Genomic DNA, 13,127 nt, shown 5'->3' with positions numbered 1-13,127 from the left:
GGCTCGCTGGGAACGCAGCCGCAGAGCCCGGCTGCCAGCTCCTTGCATAACGCTGCGTCTGCGCCCAGCATCCCGCGGGGGAAGCTGGGGAACAGGAGGCAAAAGGCAGCGGGGGCAGCGCAGCCCCCAGGAGCTTATTTTGGGCGCTGCGGGGATGGCTGCGTTCCCTACAGCCCCCATCGCAGGACCCGCACGGGGTTTGGGTGGAAAAAACGGCTTTTTGGTACTGCGCGGAGTAAGAAAAGAATCCCCTCCTGTAGCGCCGGGGGAAGAGCCTGGGCTCACCCGGTGCTGCCGAGCGCGCCGCGGGGTGATGGATTGATGGCAGCGGGAGAAAGGAAGGAGACGCGCCGCCGTCCCTGCGGATTTTTGCTATTTCTGCTTTTTTTTCCGCCTCCTCCCGCAGCGGGAGCGCACCGCCACCTGCAGCCCGGCTGGATGCGGCCCTGCCTTTGGGTTCTGCCGAGGGTTTTCTCCGCACCCTGCTCCAACCTCAGACTCGTCAAAGATGAAGGGGAGAACCCCCGGCCCCACCTCGCGCTTCTCGGGTGGATGCTGCTTCTTACAGCTCGCAGAATGCAGCGCGAACAGAGGAAGGCAGCGCCCTCAGGGTTGCAGGGATGGAACAAACCAGGACAAACACGCTTTTCAATCAGTTTTATTACAACCTGTGCTGTACCCCAGCCCAAACCCCGCTGCAGAAATCAACCAGAGTGCTGCCATGTCCCGATTCCCACATTCTGGCATGACACAATCACATGTGGCCAAAGTGCAGCCCCTGGCAGTGCTGGTAGGAGGGGATGATGGAAACACTGCTCCTTGCCTGTGCTCACCATTTATCACAAAACCACTGGCATGAAGCAGAAGTTCTTCTGACCCCCTGCTCATCCAGCTGGAGGAGCTGCTAGGCAGCATCACTGCCCACACTGCGCAGACTCAGGACTCCTCATGTCTTAGAGTTTTTTTTTTATCACCAGGGTATTGCAGAAACAAACTGATTTTGCCTCCAGGAGCACCACATGAACCCTGAGCACCTGTAATCATTTTCAAGCCCAGCTCCCCTCCAGCTCCCTCCCCCTTCCCCAGTCCTTTCATGCCCAGCAATCCAACCACCCCAGCAGCAAGAGGGGCAGGCTGCAAGCAAACTCTTATTGCAAGAGAGCTCTCAAAAAAAAAAGCCCCCTGAACCACAGTGCTTTAACTGTTGTACAGGGGAACCACCCTGGTGATGGCCTGTCTGCAGATGGGGCACCTTTTGGGCTCTGGGAGGGCTCGGTAGCACTCACTGCAGGAGCAGACGTGCCCACACTCCAGGAAGACACAGGATTTGGCACTGCTCAGGCAGATGACACAGGCATTTTTCAGTGTCTCTCCACCCTCGGCGTTCACTTCGCGCATCAGCCGCTCCTGCGCTTGCCTGAATTCCTCCTGCATCTGCTTGAGGTGCTGCCTCTCCCGGTGGTGCCTGTACTGCTTCCTCAGGAGGAAGAAGAGAACGGCACACGTGCTGAAACCAAAAATGATGGTCAGGATCTTCCAAAGCTTAGCACTTGATTCCTGTTTCTTCAACAAAGCATCGAAATCGGCGCTGGTCAGGTAGTAGCGCAAGCCCTGCTTGGGTGGCTGCAGCTTGATGGTGTTGTTGTCCAGCACCAACTCCCCAACACCAGTCAGCGCCGCTCCCACCTTCAGCATCTGCTCTGTCTCCTGAATGCCTTTCGGGCGCTCCCCGCTGATGTAGTGCCCGATGACATCAGGGAAGGATTGCACTGAGGGGTGGAATTTCTCGTGCACCGTCTCCAGGCTGAGCTCAGCGGCCTCCAGTGGTTTCATCACCCTCACGGCGACGCCGGTGCCGTCCTCCAGCGGGGCCAGGTCGAAGGGAGTGGTGTTGGTTCTCTGGTGGATGATCTTCTCGTAGTCATTCCTGGGGATAAAACAAGCATTAGTGCTTCCACACTGGCAATCCAGGCTGGGTTGGGTAGGGCCTGATCTACCCAGGAACTTGATAATCTTTAAGGTTCCCTCCAACTTAAGCCATTCTATGATACTACAAAATGCCAAGCAGCAGGGAAACACCACAGCTGTCAACACAGCAATGTTTGTCATACTGCTTGTGTCCTCGTGGTGTCCCCCATGCAAAACCTTGTGTTGTCAAAGGGAAAGCTCTTGGGGCAGCTAAACCCATCCAATCCTCATCACCTTCACAGCTATGATGAGTTGCAGTGTGGTGGGAAGAGCTTCTCATTGGAAGAGCTTTGTTGGGCTGTTCAGTGCAGCACAAGGATGCTTAAGTCAGCTGCTTGGGGTGGCCTCCAAGTTCCATATGTGTGGAGCAGTGGGCATGGCCCTGAGCTGCCAGAGCTCAAGGAGTGTTGGAACACTGCTCTCAGACGTAGGGTTCAGATCTGAAGTGTTTCTGTGTGGAGCCAAGGGCTGGATTTGGTGGTCCTTATGGGTTCCTTCCAACTTAGGATGTCCCATGGTTCTATGGGTACGTACCAGAGGTGAGTCGTTCGGTTCCACACCATCTTGTGCTCCTGCAGTGTCAGCCTCTGCACGACGCCCTTGCAGTTCTCCACAAACTGGCTGCTCAGGGTGTCCTTGACAGTGCGCACCACACCTGGAACACGTGGAGTGCTTGAGTTGTGGTGCAAGTCTTTTTTTTTTTTTTTTGTGGGGGAAGATTAGCTCAAATTCCAGCCCCAAAGTGCTTTTTTTTTTTTTTTTTTTTTTTTTTTTATGGAGGTACAGGCCCAAAACTCAGCCCCACAGGGCTCTGGGATATGTTTAGCTCAAATTCCAGTCTTTCACTCCCAAGGTTTTGGAAGGAGACAGGCTAAATCCTAGCCCATAAGTGTCTTGTGGAGGTGGTGGAAGCCTTATCGCAAATCTCAGCCCCACTGTACTTTTTTAAGGGGAGAAATAGCTCAAATACCACCCTCACAGGGCTTTTTTGGTGGGAAGTAGCTCCAATCCCAGCCTTGAGAGGCTTTTGTGGGGCCAGATTAACCAAAATCCCAACCCCACAGGGCCTTTGGGGTGGGTTTAGCCTAAATTCCATATTCCCATCCCCAAGAATTTTGGAAGGGGACAGGCTAAATCCCAGCCTTGTGGCATCTTTAGGGAGGGATTAGCCCCAACCCCAGCCATGCAGGGCTTTTGGGGTACGTTTAGCCCAAATCCCAATCTTTTACCCCATGGTTTTGCAGGAAGCAGGCTATATCTAAGCTCCACAGATTTGTTTTTAGGGGTGCTAGCCCAAATCTCAGCCTGCAGTGCATATGGAAGGAATCAGCCCTAGCCCAAGTCCCAGTGCCATAGAACCCTCTGTTAGGGCTGGCATTTGCCCCTCTGAAATTTGGAAGGAATCAGACCACATCCGTCCCCTCCCTGGGTGCTGTTTTTGGGGGCAGTTCACCCCAGTGGGGCTGTGAAGGAGGAACCTGCATCCCCCTCCCCACTGCTACAGAGCAGTGATGCCCCAACTCGACCCAGCACAGCCCCAGTTCCTCAGCTCCTTCCTCCATGCCCCCCATTACTGTTACTGCCACGACCTGCACACAGGAATACTTTTTTTGGTGCAGAACGTCAGATTTTGGGCAAAAACGCTTGAACCAAAGAGGCAGTGGGGAAAAAGGCTCAGAGTTTTGCCACGCCAATACCTTCGATGACAGCATAGGGCACGCAGCGGCCCGGCGCCTCCAGCAGCACGGCCCGCAGCTCCCCGTCCAACCGCAGCCTCCGGGCGCCCTATGGGACGGAAGGATCAAAACAAGGCCCAGAGCAGGGCGCAAGCCGCGGCCTAGGCCCGAAGCGGCCACTGCAGCCGGCAGCAGGCCGCCACCCGGCTCCGGAGCTCCCGTACCCACCTGCAGGCCGCGGGCGAGACGGGCCTGCTGCCGGTACACCGAGTAGAACAGCGCTGTCAGCCCCGTGCCGGCCGCCAGCAGCGCGGCCTGCAGGGCCGAGGGCCGCCCGCCGCCTTCCATCGCCGCCGTTACCGCGGCAACCGCGCGGCGCGGAGTGATGACGTCATTGATGGCGTACAGCGAGCGGCGCTCTATCATACAGCGCGCCGTGACCATAGAGTGCGCGGTCCTCCGAGAAATGGATGGAGGGTTTCCAGATGGGGTGGAGGGCTGATAGAGCCCCACTGCAGCCCCGCAGCGCCTTGGGAAGGTTTGGCCAAACCTTACAGGGTCTCTGGGGTGGGTTTAATCCAAATCCCGGCGTTCAACCAGCAGGATTTTGGAAGGTGAGAGGCTAAATCCTGGCCCTGTGATGCTTTGAGGAGGTGTTAGTCCAAATCCCAGCCCTGCTGCGCTTTATTTGGGGGAAATAGTTCGAATCTCAGCCTCACAGGGCTTTTTGGGGGGTCAGATTAGCCCAAATCCCAGCCCCACTTGGCCTTTGGTGTGTGTTTAACTCAAATCCCAGCCTTTTATCACAGGATTTTAGGGCAGGATAGCCCATATCCCAGCCCCAACCCTTTGGGGTGGGTTTAGCCTAAATACTGTACTCTCACCCCCAGGATTTTGGAAGTGAACAAGCTAAATTCCAGCCCTATGGCACCTTTTGGGAGGGATTAGCCTATATCTCAGCCTTATAGAGCTTTCAGGATATGTTTAGCCCAAATCCCAGTCTTTCACCCCAGGATTCTGCAGGATGCAGGTTATATCTAAGCTCCACAGGTTTATTTTTTGGAGTGTTAGCTCAAATCTTGACCCCATAGTGCTTCTGGGGGGCAGTTATCTCAATCCCCAGCCCCATAGAGCCCTGTGTGGGGGGAACCAGATGCCAGCCCCCGAAGTTCAGAGAGGGAATCAGGACCACAGCCCGTCCTCTCCCTGGCTGTTGTATGTGGGGAGAGCTCACCCAAACCCCATCCCAGTGATGCATCCCCTTCCTCAGGCTGTGGGGCAGCGGTGCCCCTTGTTCCCCCTCCCACTGCCCCATTTATTCAGCTCCTTCCACTGTTCCCCCGCATTGCTGTTCTTGTCAGGGCAGGGAGAGCAGGAACTGAGTGAAAATAAACCATTTGGGGTAAAATTCCGGGGATTTAGGTTCTCTGGGCTGCCTTTGCCCCCCCAGCTTCAGGCCTGGGGTCCCCACTGCAGGCCCCCCCCAAAGCGTGGGCCTGCTCTATTTAAACCCCCACGTTGCCATGGCAATATGAGCATCACTTGACGTGGAATGGCATGGAAGGTGCAGCACCCCCCCCTCTTCTCTCCATCCCCCCCCAGGGTGGAAATTTTACCCTGAGAAGAGTAAAAAAAAAAATGGGTAAATACAAAATAGAAAAGCAACAAACCATCGCGAGTCTTCCAGGCTGGTGAGAGACAGGCGCTGTCACAGGCAGAAAACACAGATTGGGTTTATTTCCAGGAGAGGGATGGGGGGATCCAGGTGTCCCCCCCCTTGAGAGCTAGGGACGTAGCCCTATTGTCCAGCTGTGTCCCGAGGGCACCCGGTGTGGCCAAAGCAGTGGACGCCAATGGGGATGCTCAGCATATGGGGGCCCTTGGGCCACGCAAGCTGCACCCCCGCATCTCACTGGCCAAAGAGACCACGGTGGGACCCCCGTCCCCCCACGTGCCCCCTGTCTCCTCCTCGTCCTCCTCCAGGATGGAGCTGAGCCGTGGGGCGCAGCGGGCGCGCTCGGCCGGCGGGCGGTAGGGACACTTGGCATTGAGCAGCCTGCGCAGGGGCACCAAGGGGACGATGGCTTCACCCAGGAGCTGCTGCTGGAGGCGACGGCCGTCGTTCTGCCTTTTGAGCCTCTTGAATTCATCAAAGGCTGAAGCGGAGGTCTGGAAGAGGAGCAGGGCCATGGCACGCGCGGTGGCGGCTTTGGGGACGAGGACGGCGTGACAACGCAGCACCACGGCTTTGTTCTTCACCTGGTGCCGGTAAACCCAGGCAAAAACCTTTGGGTGCCGGCGGTCGGCTGTGCAATAGGTGATGCGGTGCAGCAGGTATGCGTGGCCCGACCTCCGGGCACCCTTCTCACCTGGTGCCATGCGGATGCCGTGCGGCCCTAAGGTCAGCTTCATCTTGGCCCCACCGGCGCCCGCGTCGCTTTTGGCCCATATTTTCCCCACCGCCTCCTCGGTGCATCCCTCTCCTTTGGCGTGCAGTGTGACTGCATTACCCAGGTAGCGCACGGTGTAGGTGGGATCCTCCTTATTCAGCTCCACTTTCTGCCGACGGCCTCCAAACACGGAACCCAACCTCTCCAAGGGGCATTCGGGCAACAAATCGGGGCAGGAGCGCAGGAAGCCGGCCAGCAACGAGGCATAGCCCAACCCTGGCCCCAAGCTTTTCCCTTTGCACTTACGTTCGTTTTCCACCAGCACGAACTTGCTGCGGCGCCAGGGCAGCATCACCTCGCTGCCGTATCCAGATCCCGACCCGAGGGTCTGTCCCCGTATCCCGTTCCCAAGGGCCGGTCCCCAGCGGGATGCTCTGGGTGAGGATGCAATGATGCTGCTGCTGCAGAACGGAGCTCTGCTCCACCTCCCCGGGCGTGCAGGCAGCCGCCGCGCGCAGCCCAAAGCGTGGAGAGGAGGGAGAACGCATCGGCGCACACGGAGGGATGCTGCTGAGCTGCTGCTGCCGGCGGGAGATGAGCTGCTCCGCTACGGGGAGAAAGAGCAGCCCCTGCAGAGTGCAGAGCCCAAAGAGCAGCCCCAGCGGTGCTCCCTGCTGATAATGATTTTGGGGAGATCCCTTTGGGTTTTGGGTGGTTCTCCCTTTGATTTTGGGGAGATCTCTTCGGGTTTTGGGGTGCTGCCCCCTTTGATTTTGGGGAGAACCGTTTGGGTTTTAGGGTGATTCTCCCTTTGATTTTGGGGAGATCCCTTTGGGTTTTGGGTGGTTCTTCCTTTGATTTTGGGGAGATCTCTGGGTTTTAGGGTGCTGCCCCCTTTCATTTTGGGGAGAACCCTCTGAGTTTGGGGGTGATTCTCCCTTTGATTTTGGGGTGATCCCTTTGGTTTTTGAGGTGGTTCTCCCTTTGATTTTGGGGAGATCCCTTTGAGTTTAGGGGTGATTATCCCTTTGATTTTGGGGAACTCCCTTTGGTTTTTGGGGTGGTTCTCCCTTTGATTTTGGGGAGATCCCTTTGGGTTTTGGGGTGCTCTCCCTTTTGGGTTTTGGGAGATCCCTTTGGGTTTTGTAGTGGTTGTCCCTTTGATTTTGGGGAGATCCCTTTGGCTTTTGGGGTGCTGCCCCCTTTGATTTTTGGGAGATCTCTTTGGGTTTTTGGGGTGCTGCCCCCTTTCATTTTGGGGAGATCCCTTTGGGTTTTGTGGTGATTCCCCCTTTGATTCTGGGGAGATCCCTTTGGGTTTTGGTGTGATCCCCCCTTTCATTTTGGGGAGATCCCTCTGAGTTTGGGGGTGATTCTCCCATTGATTCTGGGGAAGTCCCTTTGGGTTTTGGAGTGATTCTCCCTTTGATTTTTGGGAGATCTCTGGGTTTTTGGGTGCTGCCCCCTTTGATTTTGGGGAGAACCCTTCAGGTTTTGGGATACAGCCCCCTTTGGGGTTTTGTGGTGATTCTCTCTTTGATTTTGGGGAGATCCCTTTGGGTCTTGGGATGCTGCCCCTTTTGGGTTTCGGGAGATCCCTTTGGGTTTTGTAGTAGTTCCCCCTTTGATTTTGAGGGTGCTGCCCCCTTTGGGTTTGGAGTGATCCTTCTGTTTCTTTTTTCATATGGTTCTCCCTTTGATTTTGGGGCAATTCCTTTGTTTTTTGGGGTATTGCTCCTTTTGGGTTTTGCTTGATCCCTTTGGCTTTTGGGCAGTCCCTTTGGGTGTTGAGGTGTTACTCTCTTTGGGCTTGGAGCAATTCTTTTGGGGTTTTGGGGTGGAATCCACTGAGTTTGGGGCAATCCTTATGGGTTTGGAGTGATCCATTTTGTTGTTGGGGTATTAGGCCCTTTGGGTTTTGAGCTATTGCTTTAGGTTTTGGGGTTGTGCCTCCATTTGGGTTTTGGGCAACTCCTTTGGGTGTTTGGTGGTTCTCCCAGTGCTTTTTGAACAATCTCTTTATTTTTGGGGGTGGTTCCTCCTTTGGGTTTTGGGGTGGTGCCTCCTTTGGGTTTTGGTTGGTCTCTTTGGGTTTTGGAGTGTTACTTTCTTTGGGTTTTGGATGATCCCTTTGGTTTTTGGGGTAGTTCCCCCTCTGATTTTGGGGCAATCCCTTTGGGTTTTTGGGTGGATCTCTCATTTATTTTGGGGTGATTCCTTTGGGTTTTGAAGTGCTGTCCCCTATAGGTTCTGGCGTGGTATTTCCTTTGGTTTTTGGGTGATTCCTTAAATTTTTGGGATGGTGCCTCCTTAATGTTTTGGGTGATCCCTCTGGGTTTTGGGGTGGTTTACCCTTTATGTTTTGGGCGATCCCTTTGGTTTTGAGGTGGTTCCCCCTTTGTGGTTTGGATGATCCCTTTATTTTTTGTTGTGTTGCACCCTTTAGGTTTTCAGGTGGTCCTCCCGTTGCTTTCCATGTGATCCCTTTGCTCTTTTGGGGTGGTGCCTCCTTTGAATTCTGCAAATAGCACAGGGGTGCGGGTGATTTTGGCTATAAAAAACCTTTTTTCCCATTGCCATCATTAGGTTTCAGAGTGAACAAGGAACTAGGAAGGCAGTCATCCTATTATCCCCATGTATGGGGATATCAGGGATGGGAAAATGGTGCTCAGCCACACAGGGGAGACGTGACCACCCCCTTAGGATGGTACAGAACAGTCCTTATCTATGCTCAGCAATAGGATTGTGCAGCAGCAGGGGAAAGCAGAGTCAGGAAGACTTCCCATCCGCTTCCCCTGCTGCGTGTTGGCTGTCAATGAGAAACTAAAGGGGGGGGGGGGGGGAGTGAGGGGGGGAAATGTGCTATTTCTTGTTTGCCACCCAATGGTTTTCTTCCCTTTGACCTCTCTTTGGCTCCCCCCAGGATGTTCCCAGCACCAAAATCCTGCTGGGGGAGGAAGGAAAACAAGGCGGTGTGAGAAAGCTTAGCACACACGGAAAAAAAAAAGCAAAGCAGATAGAAAAAATCGCTAAAAAAATTAAACATATAGATAGATAGATAGATATAAAAAATGAGAAAGCAGGCTCAGAGAGAGCTCAACCTCCACCCTGATCCCAATACCTCGAGGTTAGGGATGATGCCCGGCGCACGCATGGGGCGTTATCCCAACGGGGCGTTGCATTCAGGGAAATATTTAACCACGTCGGCGTCATCGTGTGGGGCAGGCAGTGCAGGCATGGAGGGCAGTGAGTGCCTACAGCTGCTGCTTCGCCGCTGTCGTGAGGCCAAAGATTGTGCTTACTGCCCCTACAGCCGTTTCCCCGTGGGCGCCGCGCTGCTCACCGCCGGTGGGGAGATATTCTCCGGTGAGATGTCGCCTTGGGGTTATGGGATGATGGCCCGTTTGGGTTCTGGGGGATTGCTTTGGGTTCTGGGATGGTGCCCACTATGGGTTTCTGGGGGTGTTGTCCGTTTTGGGTTTGGCTTGAGCCCTGTGGGTTTTGGGGTGGTGGAGATTTTGGGCGATCTCTTGAGGTTTTAGGGTGTTGGTCCCTTTGGGTTTGGAGTGATTCCCTTTAGGGTGGCATCTGCTTTGAGTTTTTAGCAATCTCTTTGTGGTTTTTTTGGGGGGTGTAGTGCCTCCTTTGGGCTTTGGGGTGGCTCCACCTGTGGGTTTTGAGAAATCCTGTTGGTTTTTGAGGTGGTTCCCCCCTATAATTTTGGGGCAGTACCTTTGGGTTTTTGGGTGGTTCTCCCTTTGGGTTTTGGTGGTTCTCCCTATGATTTTGGGGCAGTACCTTTGGGTTTTTGGGTGGTTCTCCCTTTGGGTTTTGGGCAATCTCTTTTGTTTTTGGAGTGTTGCACCTTCAGGTTTTGAGGTGGTTCCCTCTTTTCTTTTTGGGGTGCTCCCCCCTTTGATTTTGGGCTGATCTGTTTGGGTGCTGTGGTGGTGCTCCCTTTGGGTTTTGGGTGATTCCTTTGGTTTTTGGATTGTTTCACCCTTTAGGTTTTGAGGTAGTTCCCCCTTTTCTTTTTGGGCGATCCCTTTACTGTTTGGGTGTTCCCTTTGCTTTTTGGGGCGGTGTCCCCTTTGACTTTTGGGCAATCCCTTTGCTTCTTGGCATTCTTCCCTCTTTGCTTTTTGGGCAATCCATTTCCTTTTTGGAGTGGTTCCTTTTTGCATTTGGGGTGGTTCCCCCTTTGATTATGGAGAAATCCCTTTGATTTTTGAAGCGTTTCCCCCTCTGATTTTGGGGTGATCTCTTCCCTTTTTGGAGTAGTGTTCCCTTTAGGTTTTGAGGTCTTCCAGGTGGGTGCCACAACCTTTCCCCATGCTCCCTACCAGCTGTAGTCACCAGAAGAGCCAAGAGTAGGAAAATATGGGAAATAAATCATGGAAAGGAGACGTGCATTGGCCAGAGCTACGTTTGAAGGGGGTCTCACCAAGTGAGGGGTGGTGAGTGGTGTTGGTGCTTCCCCATAGGGTGCAACGTGGAGAATGCCTGCTACAGCCTTGGGGTGTGTGCTGAGCGCACCGCCATCCAGAAAGCCATCTCTGAGGGGCACACAAGATTCAGGGCCATGGCCATTGCCAGGTGAGGCTCAATGGCACTGTGTCACTCTTTGGGGGTTTAGGGTGATGCCTCCTTTGGGTTTTGGGCGGTTCCTTTGGGTTTTTGGTGTAATGCTTCCTTTTGGGGTGGTGCCTCTTTTGGGTTTTGGCTGATCGGTTTGTTTTATGGGGTGGTTCTCTCTTTGATTTATGGGCAGTCCCATTGGGTTTTGGGGAACCCCGTTGGATTTTGGAGTGTTACTCCTGTTGGAATTTTGGCAATTCCTTTTGGGCTTTGGGGAGGTGCCTCCTTTGGGTTTTGGGTGATCCCTTTGTTTTTTGGGATGGTTACCCCTTTAATTCTGGGGTGATTCCCCATTTGATTTTGAGGCAGTCCCTATGGGTTTTGTGGTGGTGCCCCCTTTGGGTTTTGGGTGATACCCTTAGGTTTTGGGAAATCCCTTTGGGTTTTGGTGTGTTGCTCCCTTTAGGTTTTTGGCAATTCCTTTGGGCTTTGGGGAGGTGTCCTATTTAGGTTTTGGGTGATCCCTTTGGTTTTTGGGGTGGTTCTCCCTTAGGGTTTTGGGTGATCCCTTTGGGTTTGGGGGAATCTCTTTGGGCTTTGGGGTGTTACTCCTTTTGGGTTTTGGAGTGGTGCCCTTTTTGGGTTTTGAGTGATCATGTTGGGTTTTGGGTGAACCCTTTCTTTTCCAGATTGGTTCCACCTTTGATTTTGGGACGATCCCTTTGGGTTTGGGGGAATCTCTTTGAGTTTCGAGGTGTTTACTCCCTTTGGGTTTTGAGGTGTGGAACTGAGCCTGGTGTGCTTCTCTTTTTGGCAGTGACATGGCAGACTTCATCACGCCTTGCGGAGCCTGCAGACAGGTGATGAGAGAGGTGAGTGGGGTCTCTACCATGCTGAGGTCTGCAGGCTGCCACGAGGAGCTGTAGGGCCACAAGGAGCTGCAGGCCACCACGGGGCCTCCCCTCCACCTTCTATACTCTGGGCTGAACAAACTGAGGGAGCCCAGCAGTTGCTGGTGTGGCTGTGGGTGCAGCAGCCAGCTGGGGAAGAAGCATGGATTCCCCATTAAGCCTCTCTCCCCCTCTTCTCCTGTAGTTTGGCACAGACTGGGACCTCTACCTGACCAAACCCGATGGCACCTACATTGTGAAGACACTACAGGAGCTCCTGCCACTCTCCTTTGGCCCTGAGGACCTGCAAAAGGCATGAACTGCACACCTGCATTTCCCTTTCTGTGCTGGGGGTGATGGATTATCCCCCCAACTTTCCCTTTATGCACATGGCTCCATGGGGACAATGCCACGTGAAAGGGTTTGCTGCATGGATGCTGCCTGGATCCAAGGCTGCAAAACTGGGGACAAAAAGCAATTTCAGCTCAAAGTCCCCAACATTATCCACCAGCCATTTGTGCACGGGCAGCTTGGTGTTCAGTGGGCTGTCACTGTGGTGCCACTGCTCCTTTTTGCCTATTCTTTTCTTTTCTTTTCTTTTTTTTTTTGCTTGCTTCTGTGAGGACAAATTGGAATTCAGGAGAGGTTGTTCACCGATTGTCCTGGCAATTAAATTATGTGCAATAGAAAAAAAAACAAAAACAAGATGTGTTACTTTAATGAGCCAGGCTGTGCTTTGTGCACCAATGCCCCATGCCCTGTGCTCCATGCCCTGTGTACCATGCCCTGTGCCCTGCAGAGTGCTCTGTGCTGGCTGCACCGTGCCCTGTGCATCACATGCTGTGCTCAGTGCACCGTGTGCTACGCAGCCATGCTCCATACACCGTGCCCTGTGCACCAATGCAATGTGCACGATCACTGTGCTCTGTGTACCAATGCACCGTGCACCAGTGCACTGTGCACCGATGCATGCAGCTCTGTGCACCCACACACCGTCACCTTGCACTGTGTGCTGCACCAAAGCACCACACGCTGTGCACATGCTCTTTGCATTGATGCTGCACCATGCACAGCAGCTGTGAGCCAATGCACCATGCACAGTGCTCTTTATATCACAACACCGTGCACTGTGCAATGCATGCTTTGCTCAGTGCTGTCTGCACCAACACCCCATGCTCTGTGCACCAACACTCTTTGCACGAATGCACCGTGCTCTGTGCATAAAGCCCCATGCACTGTGCACAGGGCTCCGTGCACCATTACACTGTGCTCTGAGCACCAATCCACCGTGCACCGTGCATCGTCCCATGCACCAACACAGCAATGCAATCTGACCCCTCGCATTGCGCATGCGCCCTGTGCATCGCCTCGCGCAGTATCGACTCCCTCCGCACTGCTCCCTCCGCACTGCGCATGCGCTTTGTGCACCGCCTCCCTCCTCACCACGCATGCGCTCCGTACTGAGCATGTGCAGTGTGCGCTTTAAACCACCACAGTACGCATGCGCTCTGGCCACCGCCTCCCTTCGCACTGCGCATGCACTGTGGCCACCGCCTCCCTTCGCACTGCGCATGCGCTGTGGCCACCGCCTCCCTTCGCACTGCGCATGTGCTGCGCACCACCTG

At 54.2% G+C, this 13,127-nt stretch overlaps 3 protein-coding genes across 5 annotated transcripts; 1 reads left to right on the top strand and 2 right to left on the bottom strand.

The window, feature by feature from the left end:
* Positions 1 to 642: 642 nt before the first annotated feature.
* MUL1 (mitochondrial E3 ubiquitin protein ligase 1) lies at positions 643 to 4,031 on the bottom strand. The gene is made up of 4 exons (XM_031613440.2): positions 3,873 to 4,031; positions 3,666 to 3,753; positions 2,503 to 2,623; positions 643 to 1,927 (listed from the first exon to the last, which is right to left on the bottom strand). Exons 1-4 carry the CDS (start codon positions 3,990 to 3,992, stop codon positions 1,198 to 1,200), a joined length of 1,059 nt encoding a protein of 352 aa, XP_031469300.2. The 5' UTR covers positions 3,993 to 4,031; the 3' UTR covers positions 643 to 1,197.
* A 1,476-nt stretch (positions 4,032 to 5,507) lies between these two features.
* Positions 5,508 to 6,386, bottom strand: FAM43B (family with sequence similarity 43 member B). Its single transcript, XM_090123058.1, has one exon. It carries the CDS (start codon positions 6,384 to 6,386, stop codon positions 5,508 to 5,510), a length of 879 nt encoding a protein of 292 aa, XP_089979184.1.
* CDA (cytidine deaminase) lies at positions 5,851 to 12,866 on the top strand. Of its 3 annotated transcripts, XM_090123061.1 has the most exons (6): positions 6,574 to 6,698; positions 8,621 to 8,741; positions 9,348 to 9,400; positions 10,519 to 10,630; positions 11,430 to 11,484; positions 11,708 to 12,866. In XM_090123061.1, exons 1-6 carry the CDS (start codon positions 6,599 to 6,601, stop codon positions 11,819 to 11,821), a joined length of 555 nt encoding a protein of 184 aa, XP_089979187.1. In that variant the 5' UTR covers positions 6,574 to 6,598; the 3' UTR covers positions 11,822 to 12,866. The 3 variants fall into 3 exon arrangements, with proteins under 3 accessions (XP_089979188.1, XP_089979187.1, XP_031469304.1); XM_090123062.1 differs by lacking the exons at positions 6,574 to 6,698; positions 8,621 to 8,741 and adding an exon at positions 5,851 to 5,978 and having other exon boundaries at positions 11,708 to 12,860; XM_031613444.2 differs by lacking the exons at positions 6,574 to 6,698; positions 8,621 to 8,741 and having other exon boundaries at positions 8,902 to 9,400; positions 11,708 to 12,844.
* The last annotated feature ends 261 nt before the right edge of the window (positions 12,867 to 13,127 follow it).

Source organism: Phasianus colchicus, chromosome 22, assembly GCF_987193195.1.
Source record: "Phasianus colchicus chromosome 22, bPhaCol1.hap1.1, whole genome shotgun sequence".
NCBI lineage: Eukaryota > Metazoa > Chordata > Aves > Galliformes > Phasianidae > Phasianus > Phasianus colchicus.
The sequence above is the reverse complement of the archived record's forward strand: the minus strand, read 5'-3'. Positions and strand labels throughout refer to the sequence as shown.

What these genes read in the sequence shown, in the direction of transcription:
- MUL1 (XM_031613440.2), bottom strand. Translation starts at nt 3,992, where the DNA reads ATGGAAGGCGGCGGGCGGCCCTCGGCCCTGCAGGCCGCGCTGCTGGCG. An exon ending in GTCTCGCCCGCGGCCTGCAG is followed by an intron (nt 3,754 to 3,872) that starts GTGGGTACGGGA and finishes TCCGTCCCATAG; the next exon opens with GGCGCCCGGAGGCTGCGGTT. An exon ending in GCCCTATGCTGTCATCGAAG is followed by an intron (nt 2,624 to 3,665) that starts GTATTGGCGTGG and finishes CACGTGTTCCAG; the next exon opens with GTGTGGTGCGCACTGTCAAG.
- FAM43B (XM_090123058.1), bottom strand. Translation starts at nt 6,386, where the DNA reads ATGCTGCCCTGGCGCCGCAGCAAGTTCGTGCTGGTGGAAAACGAACGT.
- CDA (XM_031613444.2), top strand. Translation starts at nt 9,106, where the DNA reads ATGAGAAAGCAGGCTCAGAGAGAGCTCAACCTCCACCCTGATCCCAAT. An exon ending in CGGTGGGGAGATATTCTCCG is followed by an intron (nt 9,401 to 10,518) that starts GTGAGATGTCGC and finishes GCTTCCCCATAG; the next exon opens with GGTGCAACGTGGAGAATGCC. An exon ending in GCAGACAGGTGATGAGAGAG is followed by an intron (nt 11,485 to 11,707) that starts GTGAGTGGGGTC and finishes CTTCTCCTGTAG; the next exon opens with TTTGGCACAGACTGGGACCT.